Source organism: Oncorhynchus gorbuscha, linkage group LG14, assembly GCF_021184085.1.
Source record: "Oncorhynchus gorbuscha isolate QuinsamMale2020 ecotype Even-year linkage group LG14, OgorEven_v1.0, whole genome shotgun sequence".
In the NCBI taxonomy this organism is placed as follows: Eukaryota; Metazoa; Chordata; class Actinopteri; order Salmoniformes; family Salmonidae; genus Oncorhynchus; species Oncorhynchus gorbuscha.
This window is the reverse complement of record NC_060186.1, coordinates 56930722-56949624: the sequence shown is the minus strand read 5'-3', so window position 1 is coordinate 56949624 and position 18903 is coordinate 56930722. Positions and strand designations below refer to the sequence as shown.

General features: G+C 40.1%; 1 protein-coding gene and 1 long non-coding RNA gene across 4 annotated transcripts; one reads left to right on the top strand and one right to left on the bottom strand.

Annotated features, from left to right (window-relative positions):
* Positions 1-2754: 2754 nt before the first annotated feature.
* Positions 2755-10446, bottom strand: LOC123995681. 3 transcript variants are annotated; one of them, XR_006831874.1, is made up of 10 exons: positions 10149-10446; positions 8429-8929; positions 6493-6617; positions 6179-6329; positions 5415-5618; positions 5165-5287; positions 3865-4438; positions 3321-3712; positions 3026-3202; positions 2755-2913 (listed from the first exon to the last, which is right to left on the bottom strand). It is a non-coding gene; the product is annotated as an uncharacterized LOC123995681 (long non-coding RNA). The 3 variants fall into 3 exon arrangements; XR_006831873.1 differs by having other exon boundaries at positions 3321-3709; XR_006831875.1 differs by having other exon boundaries at positions 2755-2907; positions 3321-3709.
* Positions 9735-18139, top strand: LOC123995680 (adenosine 5'-monophosphoramidase HINT3-like). Its single transcript, XM_046299339.1, has 5 exons — positions 9735-10355; positions 16583-16700; positions 16809-16878; positions 17006-17132; positions 17795-18139. Exons 1-5 carry the CDS (start codon positions 10218-10220, stop codon positions 17843-17845), a joined length of 504 nt encoding a protein of 167 aa, XP_046155295.1. The 5' UTR covers positions 9735-10217; the 3' UTR covers positions 17846-18139.
* The last annotated feature ends 764 nt before the right edge of the window (positions 18140-18903 follow it).

Genomic DNA, 18903 nt, shown 5'->3' with positions numbered 1-18903 from the left:
CGTATTCACAAAATTGGGGGGGAAATTAGGTAAAAATCAAAAGTTGCAAAGGCACAACATCCACATTAAGTTAAATATTTTTATTGATCAAAAAACATGGAAAACCACATTTTGTGCAGTATTAATTTACCATCCGTACAAACCACAATGTAAAATGTATATAATGGTATTGTACAGAGGCTAGTCATCTAGGTTTGTACCTGTAGACTTTCCATCACCATGAAGACCTATACAGTAATTTAGTACATGGGAGACAGCAAGTGGTTTGTGATGATGTGGCTCAGTTGGTAGAGCATTGCGCTTGCAATGCTAGGGTTTACAAAAAAAAAATATTGTATCAAAAAGTAACAAGAAATGTACATAACAATAACGAGGCTATATACAGGGGGTACCGGTACCGAGTCAGTGTGTGAGGGTACAGGTCATTTTCAAATAAGTTGCATTTAGAAATTATTCCAAGAAACTGGAAAACATATCAAGCAAGTATTTTTACATTCCACAAGTATTTTCAGATTAATTGTTTTGTATAGATAATTATCAGACTCATGTTACAAATGATGGTAATCACAAATGCATCTAGTTTACACAAAAGCAGTGCACTGGGCTTTATTAGTCCTGTATTAGCAGACTGATATACCGAACAAAAATATAAATGTACCATGCAACAATTTCAATGATTTTACTGAGTTACAGTTAATATAAGGAAATCAGTCAATTTTAAATAAGTTCATTAGGCGCAGAGTTATCAATGTTCCAAGAACTTATTGGAAAAAGGACCTTTTGGGTCAAAGAAAATAACGTTTTTTCCCACTGTTTTTCCCACAGGAAATTCAAGAAAGGACCATGGGACGATGTCTAATGAAATCTTTGACTTTCAAGAAAGTGTTCTTGAAGGATGGAATAACTGTGGGAGAACTGTATACACAGTACAAACATTTGGGGTGTTTGAGATTTTACCTCATCGCCAAGGAGCTGAAACAGGAAGTTGTTAATGATGCAGAATGAGTTACAGAAACAGTAGCTGTCACTTTAAACTACACTGACGGGATGTTCGCTGTCTCTCAGACCTACAGTTGAAGTTGGAAGTTTACATACACTTAGGTAGGAGTCATTAAAACTCATTTTTCAACCACTCCACACATATCCTGTTAACAAACTATAGTTTTGGCAAGTCTGTTAGGACATCTACTTTGTGCATGACACAAGCAATTTTGCCAACAATTGTTTACAGACAGATTATTTCACTTATTCATAGTATCATAATTCCAGTGGGTCAGATATTTACATACACTAAGTTGACTGTGCCTTTAAACAGCTTGGAAAATTCCAGAAAATTATGTCATGGCTTTAGAAGCTTCTGATAGGCTAATTGACATTTGAGTCAATTGGAGATGTACCTGTGGATGTATTTCAAGACCCACCTTCAAACTTGGTGCCTCATTGCTTGACATCATGGGAAAATCAAAAGAAATCAGCCAAGACCTCAGAAAAAGAATTGTAGACCTCCACAAGTCTGGTTCATCCTTGGGAGGAATTTCCAAATGCCTGAATGTACCAAGTTAATCTGTACAAACAATAGTACGCAAGTATAAACACTATGGGACCACGCAGCCATCATACCACTCAGGAAGGAGACACGTTCTGTCTCCTAGAGATGAATGTATTTTGGTACGAAAAGTGCAAATAAATCCCAGAACAACAGCATAGGACCTTGTGAAGATGCTGGAGGAAACGGGTACAAAAGTATCTATATCCACAGTAAAACGAGTCCTATGTCGACATAACCTGAAAGGCCGCTCAGCAAGGAAGAAGCCACTGCTCCAAAACCCCCATTAAAAGCCAGACTACGGTTTGCAACTGCACAAAGATCATACTTTTTGGAGAAATGTCCTCTCGTCTGATGAAACAAAAATAGAACTGTTTGTCTATAATGACCAATGTTATGTTTGGAGGAAAAAGGGGAGGCTTGCCAGCCGAAGAACACCATCCCAACCGTGAAGCACAGGGGTGGCAGCATCATGGTGTTGGGGTGCTTTGCTGCAGGAGGGACTGGTGCACGTCACAAAATAGATGGCATCATGAGGGTGGAAAATTATGTGGATATATTGAAGCAACATCTCAAGACATCAAGTTAAAGCTTAGTCGCAAATGGGTCTTCCAAATGGACAATGACCCCAAACATACTTCTAAAGTTGTGGCAAAATGGCTTAAAGACAACAAAGTCAAGATATTCAACTATATCAGAGAGAGTTTGTGCCACACATTGGAGAACCCCTTCCGTATCAGCTGGATGACATACTGGTATTTTTATATAGCCAACAGAATGAGCTACACAACCTAGACCCCTTACAGTACCTGATCGCTTTTATAATTGATACTCCTCCAGACAACAGATGTCACACCACATGCCCTGCAGAAGACAGAATTCACATCACAAACCCCTCCAGGTGTTAAAGGTCACTCCACAACCCCTCTGGACATTGAAGTTCACACCACAATAATATGATAATGTGTTGGATGCTGCAAGAGAAGTGCTGTCAAACACTCTAGAGGAAAAAGGATAAGCAGGTACCTACACTTTTGAAGTTACTGCAGGCATCCCCACAAAATCAGGCAGATATTCAGAATTTCTGATATTTCCAGCTATATATCAGAGGGTTGGATGAAGTTGGACACAGGAAGATAATGAGATTCATGACGGGTGCTGATGTAATGTGTCGGAGGTACGGGATGCTGATGTAATGTGTCGGAGGCGGTGCTCCATGTTGGCAGTCCAGGGTCAGTGCTGCGTTGCGCTTGGTCTCGACGGGAGTGTGGATGTCTGAGCCCATGTCCAGCAGCAGCTTGACCACAAGGACGTGACCATTCATGGCAGCCAGCATCAGCAGAGAGCTACCCAATGTACTTCTAGTCCTGACAGGAAACAAACACACAGTGAGAGAGGAACAGACAGGGAGAGGTGGAAACATGTGGACAGAGATGATATTACACATAGTTCAGAGTGGTAAAAATCTTTGTGACTGACAGGGATGGTTGTGTGTTTCAGAGGTTGATAAACTGTCGTATCTGGAGTTCATTTCAGCACCAGCATTCATGAGGATCTTTATTGATGCAGCCCCCTGAGGCGGCCAGGCTGAGAGGAGTAATCTGAAATGCTACACTGCTCCTTGTTGGCCCCACGCAGCAGCAACAGTTTTGCCACCTGGAAGGAATGGACCACAGGTTATAATTGGAGAATATCCACTAGTGTTTTATCAAAAAGGTAACAATTTAACTAATGTAATGTTCAGGGAAGAATGTGTTTTAGTGAATCGCATCACCTCTTGTCTTCCTACAGAGCAGGCCAGGGAGAGGGTGTGTTTTTGATTCTCTCAGACTGGGCTTCGATGTCCTCGCCTTTATCCAGTAGGATCACCACCACGGCAATGTGATCCGCTCTAGCAGCCAGGATTAGAGGAGTGAAAGCAGGGGACAGAGAGATTACTCTCCAACACCTACATACACAGACTCCCACTTCTACACAGAAACTATACATTTCCCAGAAAAATGTACATATAAATATAAGAATCTAGCAAGGTGGTGTGACGTAGATGTGTATCGATGTCCAGAGGGGGAGCATGGGGGGTGGGAGACACTGAATTGATGGGCATCTGTGCTGTGGGTATGGGCGAGGTTGTAGTGTTCAACATAGACACTCTACTGCTCACTGCTACTGTAACAGAGGGAGAGAGAACAATTAATAAAAGAGCGTTCAACCTATAACTAAATCAAATTAGATTTATTTTAGAAGCAGTTGGGAATTATGTTGAATGTATTGAAACCATGTTCAGGATTAAGGAAAAGGATGGGGGACAGAACACTCACCTTACTACTTGTTATTAGAAGAAGAAAGAAAGTGAAGAACCAGCTTCTACAGTAACTGCTCACATAACTGCCATGATGTCTACCAGCGTGTCAGTGACAATCTGTGTGGGGAAGGCCACTATGAGTCTGTCGGGGGCCTGAGTGAGAAGGCCCGGGTCCCAGGCCTGTCAACTACTGTCCCAACATCTACTGCTGGCTCACCATCAGCCTCTGTAGGGCAGGGCATGTGATGTTGGGGTAGTCTGCTGTACTAAAGTCTAGAATGCTGAGTGGCCAAGGTAAGAAGCTGGTCTACAGAGCTAGGTGGCTGCCCAGGGTCACCCTTCAGGCCTTCGGCCTTCATGCACTCTTTGGTGAACTTCTTCTTGAGGATCTTCTTCTTCTGCAGCTCAGCCTTCTCTATGGCTGAGATACTTTTGGCTGAACTCATTCAGTGTGCTCTCCGTCTCTTCCACAACGCACTCCAGGGGCTGGTACAAGTAGAAGAGGGGCAGCAGATCTGTGTCTGGACTGTCTGCAGCAAGTGGGTTACCCTGGAAGGGGCTCGGCATCTGCTTGAAGCCGTCTGAGACAGCTACACAAGACAACACAACCAGTTAGCTACAAGGTTGTACCATAGAATATTACAGCAATCATTATAACGCTTTGATGCCTTGAGCACTCAACTATTGTCTAGTTGTCTTCTTGGTCAGGGAATTAACAAAGTTAGACCTGTATTTACTATTGGACTGACATTTTGTGAATTACATTTTTTTCACCTTTTATTTAACCAGGTAGGCAATTTGAGAACAAGTTCTCATTCACAATTGCGACCTGGCCAAGATAAAGCAAAGCAGTTTGACACATACAACAACACAGAGTTACACATGGTGTAAAAAAAACATACAGTCAATAATACAGTAGAAAAATAAGTCTATATACAATGTCAGCAAATGAGGTGAGATAAGGGAGGTAAAGGCAACAAGAAAAAGGCCATGGTGGCAAAGTAAATACAATATAGCAAGTAAAACACTGGAATGGTAGATTTGCAGTGGAAGAATGTGCAAGGTAGAGAGAAATAATGGGGTGCAAAGGAGCAAAATAAATACAGTAGGGGGAGAGGTAGTTGTTTGGGCTAAATTATAGATGGGCTATGTACCGGTGCATTAATCTGTGAGCTGCTGGTGCTTAAAGCTAGCGAGGGAGATGTGTTTCCAGTTTCAGAGATTTTTGTAGTTCATTCCAGTCATTGGCAGCAGTGAACTGGAAGGAGAGGCGGCCAAAGGAAGAATTGGTTTTGGGGGTGACCAGAGAGATATACCTGCTGGAGCGCGTGCTACAGGTGGATGATGACAGATGGAGGTGTTGTGATGTTGGAGGGTACTCTGTCTGTCTCTTGTGGGGGCACTACCATGGCCAGGGTTTGGAATGGAAGTCGTGGAGCCTGTTTGGGTTAGGTCAGATATTACAAAAGTATTTGGTATCAACTTATAAAAATGTGATTTTAATACAAATACATATCTCTAGTAGTACAGTAGTTGTTTGTTTATTGGTAAACCAGCAGTCCCTACCTGAGAGGTGTCATGGGAGGGGGTGAGAGCTGAGATGCAGTAGGTTTGGCACAGGGACCAAAAGGATGGGGTAGTCAAGGAGGTAGGACACCATAGGAACCATCCTTAGTTCCTCTTCGCTCTCCTTTCCTTCCTTCTCCTACTCGTCGCTGCTTCCGATTCTAAGATATTGCTCATGTCTATCTTCCAACTGTCAGGGACCACCTTGATTTTGAGGAAATAACATCCAACCCTGGGATTAGCCAGATCAATTGTATCTCAATTCACTTAAATAAGACATTTGAGTTCTCCATAAGAATGCCCATTCAGTTCCTGAACTAAGTGGAATTGTGAGTGTAGAACTCCCCTAGTGAGCCATCCTTCCCTTTCCTTGATGAGAACTCTGGCTTAGAGACGCTGTCCATGTTTACTTCCACTTTTGTCACAGTGTGACAACAAAAAAACACACAAATATCTAAATGCATGTGCATTCAGCAAAACATTTGACCAATTGTGAGAAGACTGTATTAGTAAAAAAAACATGCATATTTACATTTCCCTTGGCTATAACATGTATGACAGGGCAAAAACCAAAACATATATAATATTTGTAAAATAAACCCGATGGGCCCTGGTAAAACAATTATGTACTATAAAGGGAATGTGGTGCCATTCAGGAAGCACACCCACATTGTGTGAACAACTTGTGCAAAAAATAAAAGACTGTATTGACATGAACTGTGTTTCGCAGAGATGAGGCCAGGCCAAAAGGCTAGAGGTCTTACCAGGTCAGCGTCCGTCTGCACAGCACGTCAGCCACGTCCTGTGTGTCCATTCTCTGAGGTGTACGTCAGCGCTGTGTCTCCTGTTGCATGGACAATGGCTCCGGAGTACAAGAACACAGGTGTAAATTCCATCCCGAGTGTTGTGTGTGATCTGGATAAAAAAATAACCAACTTCAGGAACTGTTGGTTTTGGTGATAGCCAAGTGAATTTCCATAATGTATGAAGCGAGGATTAGCCAATCTCAAATAGAGGTTGGCAGAGTTTGGTTTGGGAGAACCAAACAGAGGCTGTCCAGTTAGGAGTTTCTGCTCACCTGCAGTCAGCAGGTATTTGACTAGCTCCAAGTGTCCTTCTATGAGAAGTGTTGAGCAGCCCAGCTTGAAGTTGGCCCCGGCAGGGCCGTCTCCTGGATCCCCTCTTGAGTGTTGATGTTGGTACCTGCAGACAACAGACTAACACTCTTAGTAAAAAAGGTGATATCTAGAACCTAAAAGGGTTCTTTGGTTGCTCCCATAGGAGAACCCTTTGAATTAGAGTTTGACCGATTTAATCGGAATGGCCGATTTTAATTAGGGCCGATTTCAAGTTTTCATAACAATCGGAAATCTGTATTTTTGGGCTCCGATTTGCCTATTTTTTAAATGTATTTATTTGAACCTTTATTTAACTAGGCAAGTCAGTTATTAAAGAACACATTCGAATTTTCAATGACGGCCTAGGAACGGTGGGTTTACTGCCTCGTTCAGGGGCAGAACGACAGGTTTTCATATTGTCAGCTCGGGGGATCCAATCTTGCAACCTTACAGTTAACTAGTCCAACGCATTAACGACCTGCCTCTCCCTCATTGCACTCCACAAGGAGACTGCCGGTTATGCGAATGCAGTAAGCCAAGGTAAGTTGCTAGCTAGCATTAAACTTATCTTATAAAAAACAATCAATCATAATCACTTAACTACACATGGTTCATATTACTAGATATTATCTAGTGTGTCCTGCGTTGCATATAATCTGACTGAGCATACAAGTATCTAAGTATCTGACTGAGCGGTGGTAAGCAGAAGCAGGCATGTAAACATTCATTCAAACAGCACTTTCGTGCGTTTTGCCAGCAGCTCTTCGTTGTGCGTCAAGCATTGCGCTGTTTATGACTTCAAGCCTATCAACTCCCGAGATGAGGCTGGTTTAACCAAAGTGAAATGACTAGCTAGTTAGCGCGCCCTAATAGCATTTCAAACATCACTTGCTCTGAGCCTTCTAGTAGTTGTTCCCCTTGCTCTGCATGGGTAATGCTGCTTTGATGGTGGCTATTGTCGATGTGTTGCTGGTTCGAGCCCAGGGAGGAGCGAGGAGAGGGACGGAAGCTATACTGTTACACTGGCAATACTAAAGTGCCTATAAGAACATCCAAATGAAATACAAATGGTATAGAGGGAAATAGTCCTATAATTTATATAATAACTACAAACGAAAACTTCTTACCTGGGAATATTGAAGACTGTTAAAAGGAACCACCAGCTTTCATGTGTTCTCATGTTCTTAGCAAGGAACTGAAACGTTAGCTTTCTTACATAGCACATATTGCACTTTTATTTCGCCAACACTTTGTTTTTGCATTATTTAAACCAAATTGAACATGTTTCATTATTTACTTGAGGCTAAATTGATTTTATTGATGTATTATATTAAGTTAAAATAAGTGTTCATTATTGTTGTAATTGTCATTATTACAAATGAATAAATCGGCCGATTTTAATCGGTATCAGTTTTTTTGGGTCCTCCAATAATCGGTATCGGCGTTGAAAAATCATAATCGGTCGACCTCTACTTTGAATATCCTTTTTTGGTTCCATGTAGAACCCTTTCCACAGAGGGTTTTACATGGAATGCAAAAGGGTTCTACTTGGAACTCTTTAAGAATCATTTTTTCTAAGAATGTACAGAGGAAGGGATTGAAGATGGCTTGGCTGGGAACACACTTACTAAAGGGCTACTAATTTATTCACACTGTTGGCTATTGAAAAATGATTTCAATTTGTTTTGGAACAGCCAGCTTGTTCCTATTGCATTAACTCAGTAAGATAATGAGCTTAAAACTTAATATAATCACTTGATCATTTTGTTTTCAAAAGAGGGGTTTCGTATTTTGCCTCAACAATGAGCTTGGGCGGTCAATATGATTGTGAAATCTCTAAACAGAATAACTAGTTTAATTTAAACCCAGAGAGAGAGAGAGAGAGAGAGACCATACCTTGTGACAATAATAGTGCTACCATGTCCTCTTGCCCCCCTCATGCAGCCTCTATGAGTGGGGTGTATCCCTCATTATTGACCTCCCCCAGGTTGGCGCCCCTCTCAATCTGCAGGGCAGCCACCTCGGTCTGTCCCCTTCAGCGTCAGGATAACAGAGTTCATCCCTAGTCCTCTGTGTTACAGATGAGTTAGCATGTAAGCCCGTAAGAACAAATACAATTCGATAGCTTCATTGGGAGTAGTGGGTAGAGGCAGATTTGTTCTCTGCCATTGCAAGGCATGAAATGTCAAAAACAGTCTCATGACAATGGTATGGACCTCTGAAAGCATTCCTCTCTACAAGCCTGTATTTGTTGTTGAGAGTCCTTTCAGGTGATCCCTGGCCCCATACAGCTGTGGAAGGCTGAACATAAGCAGTGGACAGCCATGCGGAGCTACAGCGTATCTGCAGGGGCAGATTCTGTGAGTGCTCGAGGTGAACAACATGCTGCAATTCTTCCTATAAGATAAAAAAACAAGTACAATAATTTGTTTAGTCACAATATTTCATTAAATGTACATTTCCTGCCTTAGTTACGGGTAAACTGTGATGGTTAGTTGTGAACTCAACCTATAATTTTGACATGAGTATAGCTCTGCAGATACTAGAATCTGAAGAATCTCAAATATAAAATATATTTCGATTTGTTTAACACTTTTTTTTGGTTACTACATGATTCCATATGTGTTATTTCATAGTTTTGATGTCTTCACTATTATTCTACAATGTAGAAAATAGTAAAAATAAAGAAATGCCCTGGAATGAATAGGTGTGTCCAAACTTTTGACTGGTTCAGTTATTCTATCATTGCCTTGCCAAACAATAGTAATGTTATGTGGTAATACAACATTTTGTAACTAGTAAGCTTGGTTTCGTCCCCTTGCCTGCAATTGTCAACTCGTCAGACGTCTTTATACGTCATCAGAACTTAATTTGAGGGGAGAGGGTGTGTCTTTTACGTGTTTGGAATGCAGCCCGTATTTTGGCTAAGGTATTACGACATCCGGGAATTTTTGGCATACTAACTATATACATACTGTGACCAATAAGCATACTAAATACTCATACGTTACGTATGAGTATACGAACACAGATCTCGTTTTCCCCCCCGAGTTCCAAGTTGTCTTGAAAGCGCAACTGTATACACTACAGTATCACCATGATATATGGGAGCTATACAAAGCAGACGGACCGTTAGAGCTACTACGTCAACATATCCACAGATTTGTATAACTAAACCAAGATAGGCCACATCCTTTCGTTTCCAACGCGAACAAATGTGTCATAGTGTGCAGAACAAGTAGGGAGGTGGGCAGAGTCAAGCACGAGCTAGCAAATCAAATGAGCCTGTTCGAGCATTCATCTCCATATTTCCGTGAATTCGCATTTTCACTCCTGAACAACATGATTTTTAAAATATTTTGGCAAATGGCAAAGTCTACAAAACTGTTTCCACTCTTTAACAGATTTTAGTTTTGGGAACAGAAAACTGTATTGAGATCAAATGTTTCATCGATGAGAAAATTAGATTTTGGACGAATTCTGCTATCTTCTCCCACTGCTGTCCACTGGGCTTCTTCTCAATACTAAATTTGGTAGTGAACGGAAACGCCAAGCGGATGCTTCACATTTATACATCAGGTAAAATATATATATCATTGTTCTATCTGTGACATACCTGTTACGGAAGCGGTAAATCGAAACCGGCTGCCATCAGGAATTAGATCTCGGGAACCGGACCGGCTAAATGGAGAACAGCGCAGGGGACATTGTACAACAACACCACGATGATACACAAAGTCATTTATCCAGTGACATGGAAGACACCTGCGTGTTCTGTATGATTGCTGAAAACCAAGACAAGGACACGGAAATTGTTAAACAGGTAATAATATATCGTGGGGATGGGCTCGTACGCAAGCATTTCGCGGTCAAGTCAGGGTTCGGGTCTAAAAGCACTGTTTCGGCTGCTGCTACAGTTTTGCTTCGGTACTTGTAGTTATCTGACGCAATTTCCATAAACGTCCACATAGAGATGTGAAAGTTCTTAATAAGACACACTAGATATCATCTTTGTGCACAAAACATTAATTTAATTCTTCAAATAAAAACTTTTTCATCACACATAGCCGAAGATAATAACAATTTATATTTTATATACATCCAACAGAGTACTACAATTGGAGTCATAATACTGTAACGACACTGGGTTTATAATCGCGGAAAACGACTCTGCCGCACGAGCATGCTTTTGCGGCACAGTCGATAGCGCGCCGGATCTCGGGCTAGAAGATCGAGGGTTCGAGCCCTGCTCCCTGCTGTTTCATTACAAAACCCATACAACTTAGAGGTCAAACAAGGAAATGGTTCCCATTGTTTCTCCACCATTCATTTTTCCCACAGACCTCGTTTTATAATGATGGAAAGAACAATTGGAAGCGTTTATCTGTCTGACTGCTATGTTTTGTGGGTATTATGAGTGAAGGTGCCATGTTTTTGGATGACATTGTCACTGAACCCTGTGTGATGTTGGTCAGAGTGACCGTTTGGAAAATGTGTCCCACTGTGCTCAGAATGGCAGAAATCACATTTAGTTTATGGTAATTGCACAACAATAAGGCTCAGGAAGCTTTCCCCGGCAGTGAATTGAATTAAATTGCCAAAATGATATAGCCTAAATAGCATACTCCTGTCTATACTAGAGGTCGACCGATTATGATCTTTCAACGCCCGATACCGATTATTGGAGGACCAAAAAAAACACTGCCGATTAATCGGCATATATATTTATTTAACAGTTGAAGTTAAAAGTTTACATACACCTTAGCCAAATACATTTAAACTCAGTTTTTCTCAATTCCTGACATTTAATCCGAGTACAAATTCCCTGTCTTATGTCATTTAGGATCACCATGTTTTTTTTAAGAATGTGAAATGTCAGAATAATAGTCGAGAATGATTTAATTCAGCTTTGATTTATTTCATCACATTCCCAGTGGGTCAGAAGTTTACATACACTCAATTAGTATTTTGTAGCATTGCCTTTAAATTGTTTAACTTGGGTCAAACGTTTCGGGTAGCCTTCCACAAGCTTCCCACAATAAGTTGGGTGAATTTTGTCCCATTCTTCCTGACAAAGCTGCTTTAACTGAGTCAGGTTTGTAGGCCTCCTTGCTCACACAAACTTTTTCAGTTCTGCCCACAAATTTTCTATGGGATTGAGGTCAGGGCTTTGTGATGGCCATTCCAATACCTTGACTTTGTTGTCCTTAAGCCATTTTGCCACAACTTTGGAAGTATGTTCGGGGTCAATGTCCATTTGGAAGACCCATTTGCGACCCAGCTTTAACTTCCTGACATGTCTTAAGATGTTGCTTCAATATATCCACAACGTTTTCCTCTATTTTGTGTAGTGCACCAGTCCCTCCCGCAGCAAAGCACCCCCACAACATGATGCTGCCACCCCCATGCTTCACAGTTAGGATGATGTTCTTCGACTTGCAAGCCTCCCCCTTTTTCCTCCGAACATAAGGATGGTCATTATGGCCAAACAGTTCTATTTTTGTTTCATCAGACTAAGAGGACATTTCTCCAAGAAGTACGATTTTTGTCCTCATGTGCAGTTGCAAACCGTAGTCTGGCTTTTTAGGGGTTTTGGAGCAGTGGCTTCTTCCTTGCTGGGCGGCCTTTCAGGTTATGTCGACATAGGACTCGTTTTACTGTGGATATAGATACTTTTGTACCTGTTTCCTCCAGCATTTTCACAAGGTCTTATGCTGCTGTTCTGGGATTTATTTGCACTTTTCGTACCAAAATAATTTCATCTCTAGGAGACAGAACGTGTCTCCTTCCTGAGCCGTATGATGGCTGCGTGGTCCCATGGTTTTTATACTTGCAAACTGTTGTTTGTACAGATGAACATGGTACATTTAGGCATTTGGAAATTGCTCCCAAGGATGAACCAGACCTGTGGAGGTCTACAACTCTTTTTCTGAGGTCTTGGCTGATTTCTTTTGATTTTCCCATGATGTCAAACAAAGAGGCACTGAGTTTGAAAGTAGGCCTTGAAATACATCCACATGTACACCTCAAATTGACTCAAATTATGTCAATTAGCCTATCAGAAGCTTCTAAAGCCATGACATAATTTTCTGGAATTTTCCAAGCTGTTTAAAGGCACAGTCAATTTAGTATATGTAAACTTCTGACCCATTGGAATTGTGATATAGTGAAATAATCTGTCTATAAACAATTGTTAGAAAAATGAATTGTGTCATGCACAAAGTAGATGTCTTAACCGACTTGCCAAAACTATAGTTTGTTAACAAGAAATTTGTGGAGTGGTTGAAAAACGAGTTTTAAAGACTTCAACCTAAGTGTATGTAAACATCCGACTTCAACTATATATATATATATATATATTTATTTATTTGTAATCATGACAATTACAACAATACTGAATGAACAATGAACACTTTTATTTTAATATAATACATAAATAAAATCTATTTAGTCTCTTATAAATAATGAAACATGCTCAATTTGTTTTAAATAATGCAAAAACACAGTTTTGGAGAAGAAAGTAAAAGTGCAATATGTGCCATTAAAAAGCTAAAGTTTAAGTTCCTTGCTCAGAACATGAGAACATATGAAAGCTGGTGGTTCAATATTCCCAGTTCTTCAATATTCCCAGTTGTAGTTATTATAGGAATTATGATGCGTCAACTATTTCTCTGTATACCATTTGTATTTCATATACCTTTGACTATTGGATGTTCTAGTAGGCACTTTAGTATTGCCAGCTTAATCTCGGGAGTTGATAGGCTTGAAGTCATAACCAGTGTTGTGAATCAAGCATTGCTAAGAGCTGCTGGCAAACGCAGTAAAGTTTGAATGAATGCTTACAAGCCTGTTGCCGCCTACCACCGCTCAGTCAGACTGCTCTATCAAATATGAAATCGTATACTTAATTCTAATATAATAAACACAGAAATACAAGCCTTTGGTCATTAATTTGGTAAGATCTGGAAACTATCATTTAGAAAACAAAACATTTATTCTTTCAGTGAAATACGGAACCGTTCCGTATTTTATCAAAAGGGTGGCATCCCTAAGTCAAAATATTGCTGTTACATTGCACAACCTTCAATGTTATGTCGTAATTATATAAGATTCTGGCAAATTAGTTCGCAATGAGCCAGGCAGCCCAAACTGTTGCATATACCCTGACTCTGCGTGCAATGAACGCAAGAGAAGTGGCACGATTTCCCTAGTTAATATTGCCTGCTAACATGAATTTCTTTTAACTAAATATGCAGGTTTAAAAATATATACTTCTGTGATTTTAAGAAAGACATTGATGTTTATGATTAGGTACATTCGTGCAGCGATTGTGCTTTTTTTTGCGAATGAGCTTTAGTTAAATCATCCCCCGTTTGGCGAAGTAGGCTGTGATTTGATGATAAATTTACAGGCACCGCATTGATTATATGCAACGCAGGACAAGCTAGTTAACTACACATGGTTGATGATATTACTAGGTTAACTAGTGATTATGTGAAGATTGATTTTTTTATAAGAAAAGTTTAATGCTAGCTAGCAAATTAACTTGGCTCCTTGCTGCACTCGCGTAACAGGTGGTCAGCCTGCCACACAGTTTCATCGTGGAATGCAATGTAATCGGCCATAATCGGCATCCAAAAATACCAATTACTGATTGTTATGAAAACTATAAATCGGCCTTAATTATTTGTCTACGCCGATTAATTGATCGACCTCTAGTCTATACAGAAATAAATACAATCATTAAAAATAGGCTAATACACCAGAAAGCATGATTTGTAGTAATGATGATCAGAAGCTTCTTTTATTTATTTTTTACTGTGGATTGTTTTAAATTCGGATTGCTCCTACAGTCGGAAGGGGCAATTCGTGCAAAGCGCATGGCAAATACCAAATCGATTATTGTTGAGTTGTGACTGTCAGTGAAAAGCAGAGAGACCCAGCCAGGCTCATCCCAGTACTTAAAAATACAATCACGTGAAAAACATTTGGAAAGCGAAAAGGCTATTGCTGTAGCTAGAAGACGATGTAAAGGCCCCAATCTGCCTTTTTACTTCTAAAAATGCTCAACTGAATTGAGATACAAGTAGTCTATCATATTGGCACCCACGGACAATATCTGCCATATCCCTGCTGAGTGTGCATATTGATTGTCTTTATCATTGGGTAAGTCAGTGCCACTTTTGTTTGTTTTTGGACAATATTTTACTCCTCCAGATTAGATGGACGTCATATTGTATTTGCGTCTTCCCTTTTAATATGCCCAGAGTAGACTACCCTGTAATGTTTGTTGCATTAAAAAACATTCTGCTAATGTTTCTAGTCATATAAAATGTAATAGAATTGCATGAAATGTGTTTTCCTGTGATATAGCTCAGGCCTGCTCTACGCCACTACACCCTGCATTGAACAATATTGTTTTGCAAACAGTGATTGAGTTATATTATTAACCTAAATTCTGATTATCCAATCTAGTCATCACAATAGGAATAATAGGCTATCTGACATAAGTCTGAAAATGTGAGGATGCATGGAATGCTTTATTATAAAGGTGCATTTTTATGGTGAAAATGAGCTTCCCCAAACTTGAAACCCAAGCACCGCATATGTTAGAATAACTGTCCACATGGACTTTTCCTCAGCCAACAAGACAAGTATTGAACAGCAAAATCACTAGGCTATGTCATCTACTATCCCCCATTGTAGAAAAGTTGACCTATTCTATTGGTCAACTTGTCATTTTGTGCAAGAAATAAATGGCCTTTTCCAAATCCAAGCAGACTCTGGGACAGTTGTGGGATGATAGACCCCAAATCCATACAACCAGTAAGCCTAGGCTACCCCCCCCAAAAACCAACAACAACTTAAAAAGCAATGGTGATCATGCAACAGATCAGAACGTTAAAATGTTCTTAAATCTTAAAATGTTGATATTATTCATTCACATTATAAGCACAGCAATGCACACAAGGCAGTAGGCTATGTAGGAATGTACGTTCCATACTGCAATTAGCAGGAAAACACCATTGTGAAAAGTGCACTGCACATGCGAGCGGTTTCATGTGACAGAGATGAAAATATCTGTTAGAGTGGAGATTTGAAGATTCAAAAACTAGCATGGGTTGCTAATATGACTAGGATTGTGCCTTTGGCTACTGGACAGTGAAAGACAGTTGAAAACCAATAGAACATGAGAGAAATGGGCTTCTGGTTTTAATGGCATATGGAAGTCTTTATAATATAATTGCCTCCACGTTTCTATGGTCAGATTTTGGCTACGCTACTTTGATGCAGGTAAGACTTGCCTCATCATATGATGTAAAACGTTCAGATTTCAACAGTTACGTAGGCCTATATGTTTTATAAATACATACTGCCTCCCGTTCATTGCAAAGTGGTGTGTGATGTGCTGATGCCTGTCTACCGTTGCCTCTGCACTTGGCGAATGGGAAGGGCGCTTCAATTACCATTTGAGAAATAAAAATAGTAGTTATTTTAATCGTGGCCATCAAGACTGTTTTTAATAAACGATTGCGTTTAGAATTGTTGTGCAATGAATAGGATTATAAAATCATATGTTTCAATCCAGAAGCAACAAATAAGCTTTTTTGAGGAGATGTAGCAGCAGCTCTTGTGCTGTCTGGTAGATTTTCTGCTCAAAGTAGGCTCTATCTGTATGCTGTGTGCGTGTGATATATAAGATGCATAACGACTAACAAAAATACACACGCGCCAATTTAATTCCCCTAAATTATGCAAAATAACCTGTAGACCGATAAGCATGACCGGTCAAATGCATTTATATTGACTGGTATTTACATCAATGAAGAGGCTAAAAAGCATTATTTTGCATTGGGATTTTTTTTCCTTCTCGCTGACAATTCACCGGTACCAATTGTATTTATTGGCTTTTCATTTTTTGGGGGGGGAGGGGCAAAAGCTATTACCTGGCTAACGGAAAACCTGACCCAAAATTTAAAACAGTGTTTAGTGGTAACTTCTTCCTACTCCATTGAAGGTCTCCATTTCTTTTGTTAATCTTCTTTACAGGATTCTGAACTAGTCTGCTTTCGGGACATTAACCCCGCTGCACCACATCACTACCTGGTTGTGCCAAAAAAACATATAGTGAGCTGCTTTTCTCTCTTTAAGGAGCACGTAAAGCTAGGTGAGGAATGATTCATCCAATAACTAACGTTACATGAAATACTGTTCATTTTTGATATGCATATACACAGTTGAATGTTAATTGATTATGTATTTGTTTATGTGGCAGTTGAGAGGATGGCTGAGATGGGGAGGGCTGTGTTGCAGGAAAATGGCATCGCCAATCCAAATGACATCAGGTATAATGTATCCTGTGTTTGCACGTGTGTGAAAGAGAGAGACCGATCATGTGAACATGTATGTTCATGCTTGTATTTGTATGTCGCTGGTCTGGTAGGTTCAGTGATCTTGTCTGTCCATCTACAGGATGGGGTTCCACAGACCTCCATATATCTCTGTACCTCACCTCCACCTCCATGTCCTCGCCCCGACAAGTGAGATCACTGACGACATGGCACACAAGTTCACACCAGGCACAATGAGGTTCACCACAGTGAGTGCAAATTCTGACACACTCAGAGCAGATACAGTAGGATATACACACAGTGACATACAGTATATACTGAACAAGTATATAGACGCAACAAGCAATCATTTCAATTTTTTTACTGAGTTACAGTTCATATAAGGAAATCAGTCAATTAAAATAAATTCATTAGGCACTAATCAATGGGTTTCACATGACTGAGCAGGGGCGCAGCCATGGGTGGCCCTGGCAGTGCATAGGCCCACCCACTTGGGAGCCAGGCACACCCATTGGTGAACCAGGCCCAGCCAATCTGAACGAGTCTTTCCCAACAAAAGGGCGTTATTACAGACAGAAGTACTCCAGTTTCATTAGCTATCCGGGTGTCAGATCTCAGACGATCCCGCAAGTAACAAAGCCGGATGTGGAGTTCCTGAGTTGGCATGGTTACAAGTGGTTTGCAGTTGTGAGGCTGGTTGGACATAGTGCCAAATTCTCTAAAACAACATTGGAGGTGGCTTATGATAGAGAAATGAACAAGCTTTTTGTGCATATGGAACATTTCTGGGATCTTTTATTTCAGCTCATGAAAAATGGGACCAACACATGTTGTGTTTATATTTTTGTTCAGTATTGTTGCAGAACACCCTTTGTGTCTTCAATTAGTGTAAAATGTAAATTTCCTGCAGGAGGATTTATTGCGCAGGACCCTGGTCAGTGGAGTGGATCCAGATCATTGACTGATGCTTACATGCATCAGTGGGAGAGGGCTCTCTGAATGAGGGGCAGCCTGTCTGCGGGGTCAGAGATGTGAGAATGGGAGAATTTAGCTAAAACCATACTTTTTTTTAATGGATAAATTGCATTATTTTAGGGTCCTAAACTCACAATTATGAAAACATAGTATAGTCTATCAAAGAATATCAATACATTTGTATATTAAGACATCTGCTCCATTTATTTTTTACTCCAAAGTTCACTAAATAATTAATAAACCTGATCAGTTCACTTCATAATGAATACTGTGATTTATACAAGTTAAAGCCCCAGTGCAGTCGAAAATTGGATTTTCCTGTGTTTTATATATTTCCACACTATGAGGTTGGAATAATACTGTGTAATTGTGAAAATTATGATAATGCCATGGTAGTGTAAGAGCTGTTTGAAAAGACCCCCTGAAATGTCAGCCTGTTTTGGTGAGATGGATTTTTGGCCTGCCTGGTGATAAATTAGTTAAAAGAGCAATAAGAAAAAGAGTTCCAAACCTCTCTTCCAATAATAGCTAATATTCAGTTTTCCTCTTTCCGATCAGAACACTTCTAGACAGTACTAGAGGTGCTTAACTGATTTGATATTGAGTTAAAAACAGTGGCATTAGACCTTTAAGGATAGGGCCACTAGAGTTGACTGCACCAACCAGTTTATCTACACAGGTTGACAAAATACCAGGTAGGTTAAAGTTCCCGGACAGACATCCTGATTTCCATATAAAATAGCCTTTTGTTTGGTTAATGTAACAGCATCAATATATACAAAATGCTCTTATAATTTAGCTAGTGAGCTAAAAGGGAATTGTCATTACTGTTTAATCAATGCTAGCTAATTAATTTTGGACAATTTCATAAAAAAATATATATATTTACTGCCAGACTATGTTCATAAACCAAATATATATATATATTTTTTATATACTGTATACAACTCCCATTTGGCATGTTTCTTCTGTTGCATTTACAGCAGCACTGACAGATGTGTTGACAGGACAAGTTCAACAGCGTCTGAGTTGTAAAGGACCCAT